The sequence below is a fragment of the Pristis pectinata genome, chromosome 38, assembly GCF_009764475.1.
Source record: "Pristis pectinata isolate sPriPec2 chromosome 38, sPriPec2.1.pri, whole genome shotgun sequence".
In the NCBI taxonomy this organism is placed as follows: domain Eukaryota; kingdom Metazoa; phylum Chordata; class Chondrichthyes; order Rhinopristiformes; family Pristidae; genus Pristis; species Pristis pectinata.
In genome coordinates this window covers 6,011,302-6,027,015 of record NC_067441.1, presented here as the reverse complement: position 1 = coordinate 6,027,015, position 15,714 = coordinate 6,011,302, and the positions used below count along the sequence as shown (strand labels likewise).

Below are 15,714 nucleotides of genomic sequence, written 5' to 3'. Positions count from 1 at the left end.
TTGGGGCAGGGGCTGATAAATGCTGGCTCTCGCCAGCAACACTCGGATCCTGCGATTGAATAAAGGCTGCAAGTAAATCTAATCTCACTGGGACTCCCAGTGGCCCTCTGAAGTATTGAAGAACATAAAACGTATGAATGTAATTGAGAAACGTAGAATGATTTAAGATGGAGTTGAACCCCTTGAAATTCAAAGACAATAAAGAGTTTCAAAGGGGATTTAACGTGAAATAACTTTCAAGGGCGTGGCATACGAGCAGGGAATGGATGTAAAGGGCGGCTCTGTGCAAATTCGGTGGGCCAATGTAGCGAGTCATCGGTATCCGCTGACATGCTATAGGTGGATTTATGTTCTCCGTGTATTGTTGGTTGGCAAACGTCGCCCGTGTGTGCCGGATCCCGTTTACAGTGAGAGGTTTTGTGCCGGCAAGTAGTGCGCCAGGAACACGTGGAGTCAGGAAACTTACAATGAAACTTACAAGCTGAAATTTACATACACGTTGTTACATCCACGGAGGGATTGACCGTCATTGGGGTCTTAGAGCATCGTAAGCGGCCTCAGTGATAACCAGGTTATCCCCGGGGTTCCTTTCCCATTTTATCTCCCGCGAATAAGGAGGATTTAGAGCAATCCATCAGCCTCCGAGGCGGCGCGTTGTCAGAAAGCTTGAAAGACAACAGAATATGAACGGAATAGGAGGTCTGGGTTTCAAAACTCCCTCAGGTTGGAATGAATGACCGGTCTCAGTGCCCCAGGTAGCACAATGGCAAATTGATTAATTACTAGACAGGCGTTCGGAATTTTGGATCAGTGATCTCACCACAGAGGGGTCAAATTCCAAGCAATTAAATAAATCTGGAATTGAAAAAAAAAATCTAGGTTCGGAAACGACCGGATTGTCATCAATACCAATTGGATTCTCTAAGATCCTTCAAAGAAAGTAATTTGGCGTCCTGATCTGTTCAGACTCTTTTTTTCGGGGGCAATAAGGATTCAAAAAATAAATCCTGCGCTTGCCAGTCATGCTCATATGCTGTGGAAACAAGTAAGAAAATATTTTTAAAAATCGGTGCACGGGAATTTTTGTTGTACTTTTCCTTCCTCGGCCTGCAGGAAGTGCGCTCGGGAACAATGGATGTAATCTGCACAAAAAGAGAACGCGAGAGTTATGGAGCCAAAATACGTAAATGGCGTGGGAGGTGTGGATACTAGCAAAGTATCCCAAGACTGTGCATATGAGCAGATATTTTACACCCGGACTCATGACGAATATAAGACGAGGTAGAAAAGCAGAGAGGTAGAAAAAGAAGCTGCAGAGAGTTGTGGACACAGCCCAGCGCATCACGGACACCAGCCTCCCCTCCTTGGACTCTGTCTTTACTTCTCGCTGTCTTGGTGAAGCAGCCAGCATAATCGAAGTCCTCACTCAGCCGGGACATTCTCTCTTCTCTCCTGTTCCATCAGGTAGAAGATACAGGAGCCTGAGGGCACATACCACCAGACTTAACGACAGCTTCTATCCCACTGTGATAAAACTATTGAACGGTTCCCTTATACGATGAGATGGACTCTGACCTCACGATCTACCTTGTTGTGACCTCACACCTTATTGCACTGCACTTTCTCTGCAGCTGTGACACTTTACTCTGTATTGTTATTGTTTTTACCTGTACCACATCAATGCACTCTGTACTAACTCAATCTAACTGCACTGTGTAATGAATTGACCTGTACGATCGCTATGCAAGACAAGTTTTTCACTGTACCTCGGTAGAAGTGAAAATAATAAACCAATACCAAAGCGTTGGTCAACATGGTAAATTTGCCAGGGGTGGGCAGGTGAGAAGTGGAGAAAATTGGCTTAGCATAACAAAAAAAACCTCCATTAATTCATAAATAACCAAAAATGGAGATACAAATAGAGAATATAACTGAATGGATAACCAGCTGGGAAAGGCGGAGCAATGGCGTGGCTCGACGGTTATCCGTGACGTCACCTAGAAAGCTCCCTATACTCCCGCCAAGGGCGGGGACATGAGACCTCTGATCTCTCACCTTTCACCAGTGATCCCGTCGAAAGTCTTATCGAGGTGCGCTCCGTCGTGCCCGTCACCGTGTACGCAGATCTTCAATTCTCTTCCCTCAAAAAAAATGCCGTGTTAATCTCAAGACACTTCACATGTAAAATTTCAAATTTAAATCAGCCTCCTTATTTTCTCCCCGCTCTTTCAACATAAAATGGCGGCCGGCGTGAGTGACAACCGCGTGGACGAATGGGATCACGCGTTGCCTTAAACCACGTCCAATCCGGGCGGCAGAAACTGCCCGTGTGCCCGCCCACCTGCCGCCGGAAGTCGAAGTGGGAGGGCGAGCGGGCGCATTTCGGAGACAAACAGAAAACAAAACCACGACGCGATTGGCCGATCCTCCAGCGGCGGGACGACACTCCGGTTCTGATTGGCCGAGGGCGCCGTCATTTAAAGGGAACCGTCCCCTCCCCCTCCCACCGCCTGGACGAACGTTGGGACCGGCGCCATTTTGTGTAGTGGCGGCCGCATCGTCGCGCTCTGTTCGAAACTAAAAAATACTTTAAAATAAACACGCGAGGCGAGAGGTGGCGTAGAAAGCGATTGAATTAGTACGGGAAGGGACGGACAAAGAGCGAAAATGAAGATCTTCGTGGGTAACATCCCGACTGAGGGCACGGTGGAGGAGTTACGCACGCTCTTCGAGTACTACGGCACGGTGCGGGAGTGCGATATCATCCGGCACTATGGCTTCGTGCACATGGACAGTCCCGAGGAGGCGGCGCAGGCCATCGCCGCCCTCAACCAGTACGAGCTGCACGGCCAGAAGCTCAACGTGGCCGAGTCGCGGCCTCGGCCCTCGGCGAGCGCCGCCGTCACCAAGGTCTACGTGGGCAACCTGGCGCCCAGCTGCAGCAACCAGGAGCTGCGCGCCAAGTTCGAGGAGTACGGCCGGGTGGTCGAGTGCGACATCGTCAAAGGTAAGGGGGCGAGGTTGGCCCCCGAGGGGGGTAGGGAAGGTGGCGAGGGGCGCTAGGCCCCGTCGGGCCTCCGAGCCCGGCGGCTGGACAGAGCGGTTTCCCGGTGACATCACCGCGTCACGCAGGCGGCCGCCATTTGCACGTCGTCCGGAGCGTCAGACCTGACCCGTCAGAGGGAGAGCGGACGAGTTCACATCGAAGTGTGGTTCGTGGAGGGGGAAAAGCAAACACGCTACAGATACTAGAAATCTGATATTAAAGTTGAAAATGATGGGAGGTTTTCTTTCCACAAATGATATATGGCCCGCTGACTATTTCCAGCATTTTCTATTTTTTATATATGGTGAATAGTACAACACAAAACAGGCCCTTCGGCCCACAATGTTATGCCGACCTTTAAAACCTCTCCTAAGATTATCTAATCCCTTCCCCCCCCCACCAACATATCCCTCTATTTTAAATTTCTCCGTATGCTTATCTAGCAATACCTTGAATTTGACCAATGTACCTGCCTCCACCACCGCTCCAGGCAGCACATTCCATGTCCCAACCACTCTCTGGGTTAAAAAAAAAATTCCCTGATATCTCCTTTGAACTTTCCACCCATTACTTTAAAGCCATGCTCTCTTGTATTGAGCATTGGTGCCTTGGGAAAGAGGCGCTGGCTGTCTATCTGTTCCTCTTCATATTTTGTATATCATGGCCTAGCTCCCTTAGTCTCTCCTCATAATGCAACTCTCTAAGCCAGGCAGCATCCTGGTAAATCTCCTCTGCACCCTTTCCAACGCTTCCATATCCTTCCTATAATGAGGCGACTAGAACTGGACACAGTACTCCAATTGTGGTCTAACCAGAGTTTTGTAGAGCTGCATCATTACCTCATGGCTCTTAAACTCGATCCCACGACTTATGAAAGCTAACATCTCAAGCTTTCTTAACTACCCTATCCACCTGTGAGGCAACTTTCAGGGATCTGTGGATATGAACCCCCAGATCCCTCTGCTCTGCCACACTACCCAGAATCCTGCCATTGACTTTGTACTCTGCCTGGGAGCTTGTCCTTCCAAAGTGGATTTAGTTAGGGATATAGAGATGTGTGATCAACTCCAATCCACCAATAGAATGGTATACTGGAGACATGAGAGACATTCAAGGGAATGTGTCGGGTCCATTCCAATCAAGGGAATGTATTGGACTGATTTGATTGTTTTGTATTTATTCATTCTTTAAGTGCATGTTGCTTTTGAGTCTATTATTTCCCTGTCTCAATTGTCCCCAGGAAACTGGTGGCAAACCACTGACCTTCTCTAGTGAAGGTACACCAATGTTGGGTAGACTTAAACCTAAAAATCAAAAAGAGAAGTTGTTAGTGTGTTACTTGGGGTGGTGGTAGGGGGAAGGTGGGGGTGCAGAGGATGGTGTTCCTATGCTTGCTGATCTTTGTCGGAGAATAGTAGTCAGAGATGTACAGCATGGAAACAGGCCCTTCAGTTCACCACAATCACCCATTAACACGAACACTGCATTAATCCTGTTTATATTCTCCCGCACTCTCATTAACTCTTCTCTCCTCTGCCTCCCCCCATATTCTACCACTTGCCTACACACTTGGGGGCAATTTACAGAGGTCAATTAACCTACTAACATGCGCATCTTTGGTGTGAGAAGGAATCGGAGCATACTGGGGAAGCTTGCGCAGTCACAGGGAAGATGTGCGAACTCCACACAGACAGCACCTGAAGTCAGGATTGAGCCTCGTTCCCTGGCACTGTGAGGCAGCAGCTCTACTAACTGCCACAGCTACGCAGCAAGCTAATTGTAGTATGTTTTGTAGCTGGTACACACTGCAGCCACCGTGTTTGGGGAGGGGGGTGTTTAGAATGAACATTTAGGGTAGTGGATGTGATACTGACTAAGTGAGCTGCATTGTTTTTAATGAGTCAGATTTCTTTAGTGCTCCTGGATTTGAGCTCATCCAGGCAGGCCAAAGGTATTCCTTTACACTCTTATATGCTGCAGGATAGCCAGTCTCAGACCACCTCCATTAGCCATGCTATTTGTAGTTAGTCCAGTGAGCTCCTGGTCAGATGGTGGAGAATGTGTATAGTCATAGAGCAATACAGGCCATTTGGCCCAATGAGTCCATGCGGACCATGGTACCCATCCAGCTAATCCCAATTTCCTGCATTCAGCCCATATCCCTCTATGCCCCGCCCCTCCATGTACCTATTCGAGTGCTTCTTAAATGATACTGTTGTACCTGCCTCAACAGACTGCCATTGAATGTCAAGATGTGCAATTGGACTCTGATTGGAAATGTTCATTGTCCACCAACTAATTATCCATGTGTCTTGCCACTTTTCAGCCTGAATATCATCTAGATCTTATTGCGAAAGAAAGTAAGTGATTGACATAACTGAAGGTGTCCTCTCAACTGCATCCATTGTTGTACTTGTGTATTAAAGTGGAGATTTGGGGCTGTTGTGTCATATGCAGTCAGGATTGCAAACTACACCTTTCCACGTGCCCTGCTGGAGTCTGGGCAGTTAGCGGGTGCTAGTACAGTTTTGCAGATGTGTGGTGTAATTTCATTTTCTCCTGTTTTGCAGATTATGCCTTTGTCCACATGGAGAAAGAGGAAGATGCAATCAAAGCAATAGCCAGCCTGGATGGCCAGGAGTTCCTAGGGAACAAGATTAGGGTGCAGCTCTCCAGATCAACCTATGGGAAATCTGGTGGGCAGCGTGAAGTGTGTCAGCGCTGCGGAAGACAGGGCCACCAAGCACGAGATTGTCACTCTCTCCGCTACAATCAGTACAGCCAGTACCAGCTGGCGTCCCAATATTATCCCTCTTACTATTCATATTACGACTACGATTATGGTCACGGCTCCTATTACGATTATTATGAAGATTACCAGACGGCCACTGCTGCCGCTAGTTACGCGACTCTCGATTACGGGAGAGAGAGAAGCCCTAATCGTCTTGCCTCGTCCACAGCAGCTGCCAATAGCTGCACCCTGTATGAGCGCACCCGCCTCTCGCCGCTCACGGTGTCAAAATATCAAACCGAAAAATACATGGACGATAGCATCAGTAGGTATGTATCTGTAACACGCAAGCCAGTGGCAACTGCGGGGCACACCTGCCTTACTTCTCCAGTGGGGACAGGGGAGAACGTTACGGCCTCGCCAGCGAATAACGTCGCTTGTGTCACCGCTGCTGCGTGGAATTATGTGGCACCTGTCGAAGACACTTCCCTTGGGACTGCCCAGGTCTCGGAGCAGTAGTGCCATGTCAGGCATCCTGTGGGCTCCGCAGTAAGTAACGCAGAACTAAGCGCTAGCGTGGATCGGTGCGTTGCGCGGTGCTTGGGGTGGGTGAGGGATGGTTGGGGAGGTTAAAAGATGAAATTATCTTGGCTGTGGGCATTTGGCTTTTAAAACAGGGTTGGGTGCCCCTTTTTATATACATTGAGAATGCATTTGTGGGAAAGATGCCCTGTTTTGCTTGGATTTGGATGAATGTTGCCAGGCACATTTACTTTTCCTGGAACTGTGTGCTTGTGAAGTTTTTCAAGTCCTTGGCTTGGAGCCGTGCAGTGTAAGGATAGTGCCTATGTAAAGGGTCTAGAGAACTTTTGGACAGAATGTCTGTTATAAGACTTGACTGAGGGAAGCCACATTACTCTCCCGCTGCAACTTGCATGCCATAATGATGATCTTGGGTTGGGTCACTGACCAACTGTAGCCGTCACTTGCAATCACCAAGCCTGCTATAGACCCGAGCATGATATGAGGTGAACCCTCCTATCCCCACCCCCAAAGTGGCAGAGAACTTTGGGATAACAAGGTCGTAAGAGGGGACTTAGGATTTTGAAGGTGAGAATTGCCTCTGAAGCAGCAGCAGTTGTTGAGACCTGTGACAGATGCTCCAAGTTGAGAAGGAGAGGAAAATAATCTGGCAAATTTGTGATTTGGGGCTGTATCCCAAAAGCAAACCCAATAACTTTCAGAAGGATAGTGGGTATACATTTGGAAAAGTGTGGAATTATACATGATCACGGGGAAAGGACAGGGGGAATAAGATTGATTGGCTGCTGCTTTGGGGAGCCAGTGCAGGAACAATGGGTTTGAATGACTTTGTACTGTGCTGGATTATTCTGTGATGTCCTGAACTTGTACCCTAGTGTAAACTTTGATTTGGTAAATTGTTTGCAGTATGAAGGACAGGACACTCACTAGGCAGAGACACCACTGTCTCTCTCCATCACCACACCCCAGATTCAGTTTTACTGAGAATACAATCATGGTTCTTGGCTGTAGAAAGCGACCCAAATGGCATCAGACTCATTCCTAATCTCTAAATCCCTCTGTGTCGCCTCTTGTACCTTTGTTAAGGGGCCCTCTCCACAACACAACTAATGACAACCCAGATACCTCAGTGGTTATCCAGTGATTATAAGAAAACTCCCACAAGTACATTGCACTGGTTTAATCTAACTGGACCTCATAAATCCATTCACAGAGTGCCAGATTATTAGCCTTTAGCACTCTTGCCAGTTTTTTCTAGCCTGGGTTGCATCGAAATGTGAAAAAGTGAACTTAAATCTTGCTGTAGCCCCTCGTTAATTCCAAAAGACTTGTGTGTCACCCTGTCTGAAAAGTGTGCCTGCCCTGGAGAATCGCACATGTGCTGAGATACAGATTCTGTAGTCCTGAACTGTAACATCTCAAGGCAGAACAAATGGTACACTGTGTCCATATCCTGAGTAGACAGGTACTTGTGCTCCAGTTTGGTTTTATCTCGTGCCTTCATCAGTAAGCTACTTGTGCTGGTTTAAAGAGCCCCTTCAGAGATTAGTTACAAAATTTTTCTCTATTTCTAAGTTGACAGATCTGAAAGATGGGTGGTGGATGTGATAATAAGAGAATGCAAGGTTTTGGAAGCCAAGGGAGAGACCGGCATGTTGTTTCCCATCCTGCCACAGTTGTAGGTGGGAACACATGGTGGCCTGCAGCCCTGGATGCTGACATCCCTCATGGTGTCATTTTGACTGAAGGGTAATAACATCACTGTGCTTGCCTTAGCATTCGGTGCATTGGGAATTGTGGCCTGAGTTGTGAATGCTTTAGTTAGTCTATACCAGAGCTGGTATAGACTACCTAAAGCATTCATTTATGTGGTGCAGATGGGTTTTGTGTGTTGTGCCAGGGGTCTGCTTCTGTTAAACATCCCCTTCATATTCTCTGTGCCAAGCAAGTTGTCTGGTTCTCTGCATCTGTGACAGTGTCTTTACCGGAGGTATGGATGATAAAATGGTGGAGGGGGAGTGGCTGCCTCCCTGTGGCTTCATTGATTCCAGGTGTCCGGAGTTCTCCCTGAACCATACGTCATTCACAGATTTGAGTGTGGCAGGTAGCACAAGATGCCCATTCCAGGGAGCCCAAACCCTTGAGCAGGAGGAATGAGGGCAAGAAAGAATGGTGTTCCATTTGCTTCACAGCAGGTTTGTTAGAAAGGGTAAAAAGGTGAACCCCCCACCACTGTTGGTTGAAGCAGTTTAGGTGTGGACTTGTGAACTAGTGACTGGGTCGGGGGGAGTGGGTGCTGGGGTGGTTACTGCACCATCTTTTGTCACTTATAGCCCAGATGCCATCACAGAACCTGGCTGATTTGCCCCCTTCAAAATTTCCTTTCATTGGCAAGAGATACATTTTCAAAATGTTAAGTGACGCCCCCCCCCCCACAGCGCCCCACCTTCCCCCATTGTTTTAAGCCCCACAATGTTCGCTTCTAGCCTACCTCCCCCTGCCCCTTCTCCCTCGGTGAATGCGTGAGCGTCTTTCCTTGCCGCCCTCCCTGTATTGACATGATGTGCTTTTTCTCTTAGGTATGATCAGTACGGCTACGCTTATTCCACCGAAACCCACTATGCCCAATGAACCGACGATTTCCTCCTCCTCCTCTCCTCCGCCGCCGCCGCTGTCCGACCGGAAGTTTGCTCTCTCCAGACGAATACACGACCCGCGCGATCGTGGCACGAACAGCGCCGTGGCATTTAAACAAAAAAATTATATATATTATATCTTTCTCTCTCGCTCTCTTTCTCAAAACATATAATCTCTGCAGCTCCACCGTGTGATCCGTAGGTTTTGTGAACACACTTGACGCTTATCTCTCTCCCGATTGTGATTGGATGCTATTCTCCAGGGGTTTTATTTTTGTTTCGTTTCCGGACATATCCCCGCTCCCAACCCCCAATTCCCTCCCTCACTCCTCCCCCCCCCCCCCCCCCCCCCAAACAAATCTCTCCGTACAAGTCCTGCAAATCTGCCCTCTGAATGCAAGTTGGTAAAGGGCGCCTTCTGTAACTCTTAGGGACCCACTTCCCAGCGCTTTTTAAAGGGGGGAGCCTGTTCCATTGACTCACCATGCGGGTCCCTCCGTAGCGATGGGCACACGTGCTCCTGCAGCCCCTTCACTGCCTGTTGGGAAGAGCAATACACGACCAGTTTTGACACCACCCTTGTTTGCCCAGGTTCAGAAGCTCGGAGCTGACCCTGGGACCTCCGGTGCTAATCACCAGCAGGGATTCCAGCCTCTGCCTCTGCAACGTCCCCATGGGTCATTTCTTCAACACACAGCTGGCACAGTCGCTCGGTCCTCGAGTTCGACAGGTGCTGCGTGGCTTTGACAATTGCATGGTGAAGCAGAACAGACTTCCCCTTTTTAAATAATCATTGCCTCTGAACCATACCTCCACCACTAATGATTCAAAAAAAAAGAAAGAGTTGCTTTTCTGTTGCTCTCTCCCTCCCCTTCTGTCTCAGCCAGGTGCTGCACTCCCAACACGTTGCCACTGTTGGTCCAGTCCTGGGGTTGCACAGGAGCAGTTGATCCGCCTTCTGTGCTTGTGCTCTCTTCGTTTCCTCGTCACTTTTCTTTCTGCAGCCTCTGGACTCTTGGGGTGAGAGTTGGGCAGGAGGGGTGGAGAGTTGGTGGTGGGGGTCGGGGTTGGGGGTGGGTGTAAAGGATCCTGGGTGAATGACCTGCATGGTGTCAGTCAGGTTCAGTGATGTCATCGGAAGGTTTGCCTTCTCCAAGGAGTGCACCCCCATTCTCACCCTTCCCCATCCTGCTTCCCTTTAATCCTGAAGGTGACATGCTCTGGTCTGTGCAAAGCCACTGTCACAGTGGGGAAAGCAGCAGAATTTTGACGAGGGTTGCCATTTGTTCCGGCAGCTTGCTTGTTAGGTGCAACAGTTGACAAGAAGGGCAGGAAGAATGACCTGATTAGGCACATTCCTGCAACTGATGTACTGCAGGAGGACACAGTGCATCTTTTCTGGGCTGTGTGTGTGTGTGTGTGTGTGTGTGTGTGTTTCCTTCTGTTAATGTGCAGCCACCTACGTGTGATCTGGGTCTGTGAGAGGGAGCCATAAAAAGCAACTCTTGTTCCTCATTGGCCCGATGCAGACATTTACCGTGTTTGTGTGCAGAGCAGAAAGTTCCACCATGTGCGTGCACTAGTAAGCAGTGTGTGTGAGGGTTGTATTCGGTCATGTCATCCTGAGGTTGACCAGCCTTCTGGCACTGACTGTACCTGTTCCCGTCCGTGCTGGAGGGCTGTTGTCATCCCTCTGTTAGTGCCTTTGGCGGTGGGAAGGTTGTGAGAGAAACTGCAGATTTTTTTTTGGGATGGTGGGTGGGGATAGAAAAGGAATGGGATTAGGGGAGGTGCGTTCATATGTCCTGTCTGGTATTACAAAATATTAAAAAAAATGAGGTTCTTTTAATTTACCTGTAGCATGAGAAATGATTTAGTAGTTTTGTGTAATAATTGCCTACCCTAAAACCAGTGTCTGAAATTAGAGTTGGAAGAGATGGGCAGGGCTATTTGTAACTTAACCTGTAGCTAAGATTCAATAAAACTAATCTGAAACATTTATTTGTGTGTGTTTTCACTTAAAGTGGTGGCACCTGCTCAAGTCTGCTGTGCTTTTCTTCATTCGGGGGGCCTGGGCTGTCTGGTTCTCAGTCCTTTCATCCTGCCATGTGCTCCTTCACTGGCTTCACTTGGTGAAATAGTGTGGAACTGGGGCTGAGGTCAGCTCAGTTGGTAACACATTAACCCCCAAAAGTGGGCTATCTCCCATGCTTGTTCCAAGCTCCATTCCAGACGTTGTGCACAAATGTATAGACTGGCACTCCAAGGGACTGCTACCCTGTTAGGTGAGGTGAAGGCCACAGTGTGGCTGTAACAAGAGCAGAGTATTCTCTCTGGTGACCTGGGATAAATTCTGTCTCCTTAATCAACTTACCAAACCCCCCAAAGAAACACTTTTCACATTGCTGTTTACAGGATCTTGCTACCACACATTGGCTGCATTTTTTTTCATTCATTCACAAAGTTTACAGCTTCAAAACAAAGGTGCTTCATCACCCATGAGGTGCTCAAGGTTGTGCAGAGCATTACAGAAATAGAAGAATTTTTTTTCTCACCTTATTAGCAGGATTAATCTTTGGTAAGTTGTCTGCAAATAATTTGGATTTGATGCCAGTGTGGCAAAGCAATGTGATAAACACATGCCTGGAGTGGAAGTGCCATTCTGCAGCACTTCGTTGGAACAGTGTACCAGTGCAATCCTACCCTTGATTTCCTTTCTGGTTTGAAGGGCAGTGCTGATTGGCTGCCTCACATTTACCTATCAATGACTGGTCACTTCAATGTATCATCGGTGACTGTTGAAACAGCAGGTGCCTACTGCTTCTCAAAAGGTGGTTTTCAGCTACACAGCTCCTTTTCATTTTTGTATTTAATCACCTTTCAGGATCTGGGTGAGCTGCTGGGTTGAAGCTATTGCAGTCCCAAGTGAAGGTTCCCCCAGTGTCGTTGGGAGCATGTTTGAAAATATAGATACAGCATCTAGTGGTGACGATGGGACAATCATATTACGCAGGTACAGGTCCTCCCAGGTTATGAACACCTGACTTGTGTACAGCCTGTACATAGAAACATTTGGGAGACCGGAGGGATGGATTCGCTGGCTGCAGTGGGACTGCAGGCATCTGCTGCCCGGGAACTGGGTCCATGGCCAAACTTCCCACTTGCGAGCTGTCCAGGTTACAAGTGATTCACAGGAACGGAACCCTGTCAAACTGAGGAGGATATGTAGTCCTTGTCCTTGACAGTGGAGGTTGTAGTGTTGGGAGCTGCCATCAGAGTATTGGTTTATTATTGTCACTTCTACTGAGGTGCAGTGAAAAGCTTGTCTTACAAACCGATTGTACAGGTCAATTCATTACACAGTGCAGTTACATTGAGTTAGTACAGAGTGCATTGATGTAGTACAGGTAAAAACAGTAGCAGTACAAAGTATTACAGCTACAGAGAAAGTGCAGTGCAATAAGGTGCAAGGTCACAACAAGGTAGATCGTGAGGTCAGAGTCCATCTCATCGTATAAGGGAACCGTTCAATAGTCTTATCACCGTGGGGTAGAAGCTGTCCTTAAGTCTGGTGGTACGTGCCCTCAGGCTCCTGTATCTTCTACCCGATGGAAGAGGAGAGAAGAGGGAATGACTTGGGTGGGTGGGGTCTTTGAGTATGCTGGCTGCTACACCAAGACAACGAGAGGTAAAGACAGAGTCCAAGGAGGGGAGGCCGGTGTCCACAACTCTGCAGTTTCTTGTGGTCCTAAGTTGCCGTACCAAGCCGTGATACATCCAGATAGGATGCTTTCTATGGTGCATCAGTAAAAGTTGGTGAGAGTCAAAGGGGACAAACCAAATTTCTTTAGCCTCCTGAGGAAGTAGAGGCGCTGGTGAGCTTTCTTGGCTGTGGTATCTACGTGATTTAGTGTAACTGATGCACACTGCACTTCAATGTACCTTGCTACTCCACAAGAGTTCAATCATACTTAGTGAGGAATTGGAGCTTTGGGGAGTGAGTTCTATAACCTACTGCTGAAGGCTGGGGTGCTAAATGAAACCGGGGAGCACTTGGAGGCAGAACAGGGTGCAAATTTTAAAGGTAATTGCGGTAAAGGGGAAGTGTGGTAGAATCTGTACAGATGACTCTGCCAAGCGAGAAAAGGGGATTTCTTTTCAAACAATTGCTTGATAAAGAAAATGTAAACCCAACTGCAAAATAAATCCCATCAGCTGCTGAATAAGTCAGTTCAACTTGGGGCTGTATGGAGAAGATTTAGTCCTTCCTACCAGCTAAACATGTTGGCACATTTCCAGAGTTTTGTTTCTTGGTGAAATAAGGTCTTCCCCTTTGTGTGTGACCTCATCACCACCTTTCTTCCTATTGAGGAAAATAAGTTTGCGATAATGGCTCCATAATGAAGATATGGCCAGCTTCAGACTAACAGCAATGGAGAAAGTCTTGTCCACACGTAGAAGATTTACCTCAATGTGCTGTTTGCACTACTTCGGAAGAGGTGACAGTGTGAATTGAATGCACTCTATTCATTGAATCCTTGTGTAGTAAACCTGCAATCCAAGGGAGAAGTCTTGTGAATCTTTGCTGCACCCTCTCCATGGCAAGTGCACTTGTTAAAGTAACTGTATGTAATACTCCAGTTGCAGACTCACGAAGGACCTGTATTACAGTAAGCCTTCTTTATTCCTGTACTCTAATTTCTCGTAATAAAGACTAACGTACTATTTGTGTTCCTTGGTGCTTACTGCACCTGTATGTCAGTTTTCAGTGACTTGTATACAAGGACAGATAAGTGAATGAAGTCACATTCATTGTCATATGCGCAGGTACATGTGTGCACAGGTGCAATGAAAAACTTCTTGCAACAGCATCACAGGCACATAGCATCATATAAGCAGCATTCACAAGAAAAACATAAACTATACACAATTTTTTTTACAAGAAAGAACACAATTAGAACTAAAAAAAAGTGCAAAGTAGTCATAGTGTTGCTAAACTGTAGTGATTCCATAATCACTATTTTATGCTAGTAGGTTCAAGAACCAAATGGTTGAAGGGAAGTAGCTGTTCTCGAACCTGGCAGTGTGGGACTTCAGGCTTCTGTACCTCCTGCCCGATGGTAGCTGCGAGAAGATGGCATGGCTCAGATGGTGGGGATCTTTGATGATAAATGTTGCCTTCTAAAGGCAGCACCTCCTGTAGATACAACTGATGGTGGGGAGGGATGTGCCTGTAATGTATTGGGCTGAGTCCACTACTATCTCCAGCTTCTTGCGTTCCTGTGCATTTGAATTTCGGTACCAGACACCATGCAGTTAGTATTAAAGGGAGCTGGGAGTGGGATTGGACTGGGTGAGATGGAGAGAAAGTGGGATTAGACGAGAGTGTTTACTAAAGGGTGAGGGGAGGGTGGGATATGATAGGGTGTGGGATTAGAAGCATACAGGAGTGAGGAGAGAGTAGATTGGGTGCGGTTTTAAAGTGCGGAATAGAGGAATTTGGATGATGAATGGGTCGAGGAGTGGCGGGGAAGACGGATTAGGCTGGGTGGGATATTAAAGGGTGCAGCAGTGAGGGGAGAGTGGGATGAGACTGGAATATTAAAATATGTGTGGGGGGGGGGAATTAGATGTGAATGTTAAAGGGGTGCTGGAGAGGGATTAGACCGGGTGGAGTGTTGGGCGGAGAATGGTGAGGTATTCTCCCCTGCTGTATTCTCCATGTTCTTGCTGTTGTCATTATCCACAAATCCATTTTTGCTTCTCTCACTGAATTGTCACACTGTGGGAGGGGCGGTACTGAGGGAGCGCCGCACTGTGGGAGGGGCGGTACTGAGGGAGCGCCGCACTGTGGGAGGGGCGGTACTGAGGGAGCGCCGCACTGTGGGAGGGGCGGTACTGAGGGAGCGCCGCACTGTGGGAGGGGCGGTACTGAGGGAGCGCCGCACTGTGGGAGGGGCGGTACTGAGGGAGCGCCGCACTGTGGGAGGGGCGGTGCTGAGGGAGCGCCGCACTGTGGGAGCGGCGGTACTGAGGGAGGGGCGGTACTGAGGGAGCGCCGCACTGTGGGAGGGGCGGTACTGAGGGAGCGCCGCACTGTGGGAGGGGCGGTGCTGAGGGAGCGCCGCACTGTGGGAACGGCGGTACTGAGGGAGCGGCGGTACTGAGGGAGCGCCGCACTGTGGGAGGGGCGGTACTGAGGGAGCGCCGCACTGTGGGAGGGGCGGTACTGAGGGAGCGCCGCACTGTGGGGAGGGGCGGTGCTGAGGGAGCGCCGCACTGAGGGAGGGGCGGTGCTGAGGGAGCGCCGCACTGTGGGAACGGCGGTACTGAGGGAGCGGCGGTACTGAGGGAGGGGCGGTACTGAGGGAGCGCCGCACTGTGGGAGGGGCGGTACTGAGGGAGCGCCGCACTGTGGGAGGGGCGGTACTGAGGGAGCGCCGCACTGTGGGAGGGGCGGTACTGAGGGAGCGCCGCACTGAGGGAGGGGCGGTACTGAGGGAGCGCCGCACTGTGGGAGGGGCGGTACTGAGGGAGCGACGGTACTGAGGGAGGGGCGGTACTGAGGGAGCGCCGCACTGTGGGAGGGGCGGTACTGAGGGAGCGCCGCACTGTGGGAGGGGCGGTGCTGAGGGAGCGCCGCACTGTGGGAGGGGCGGTACTGAGGGAGCGCCGCACTGTGGGAGGGGCGGTACTGAGGGAGCGCCGCACTGTGGGAGGGGCGGTACTGAGGGAGCGCCGCACTGTGGGAGGGGCGG

The 15,714-nt window shown here is 49.2% G+C and overlaps 1 protein-coding gene across 2 annotated transcripts in view; it reads left to right on the top strand.

The window, feature by feature from the left end:
• The first annotated feature begins 2,497 nt into the window (after positions 1-2,497).
• LOC127586898 (RNA-binding protein 4-like) overlaps positions 2,498-15,714 on the top strand; it is a 19,476-nt gene continuing 6,259 nt past the window's right edge. The window contains exons 1-3 of one of the 2 annotated variants that reach the window (XM_052044919.1): positions 2,499-3,007; positions 5,617-6,326; positions 8,900-10,955. In XM_052044919.1, the coding sequence (XP_051900879.1) occupies positions 2,668-3,007; positions 5,617-6,296 (1,020 nt within the window). In that variant the 5' untranslated portion in view covers positions 2,499-2,667 and the 3' untranslated portion in view covers positions 6,297-6,326; positions 8,900-10,955. Of the gene's footprint in view, positions 3,008-5,616; positions 6,327-8,899; positions 10,956-15,714 lie in introns of those variants that run through there. The other variant, XR_007958728.1, reaches the window with a different exon arrangement.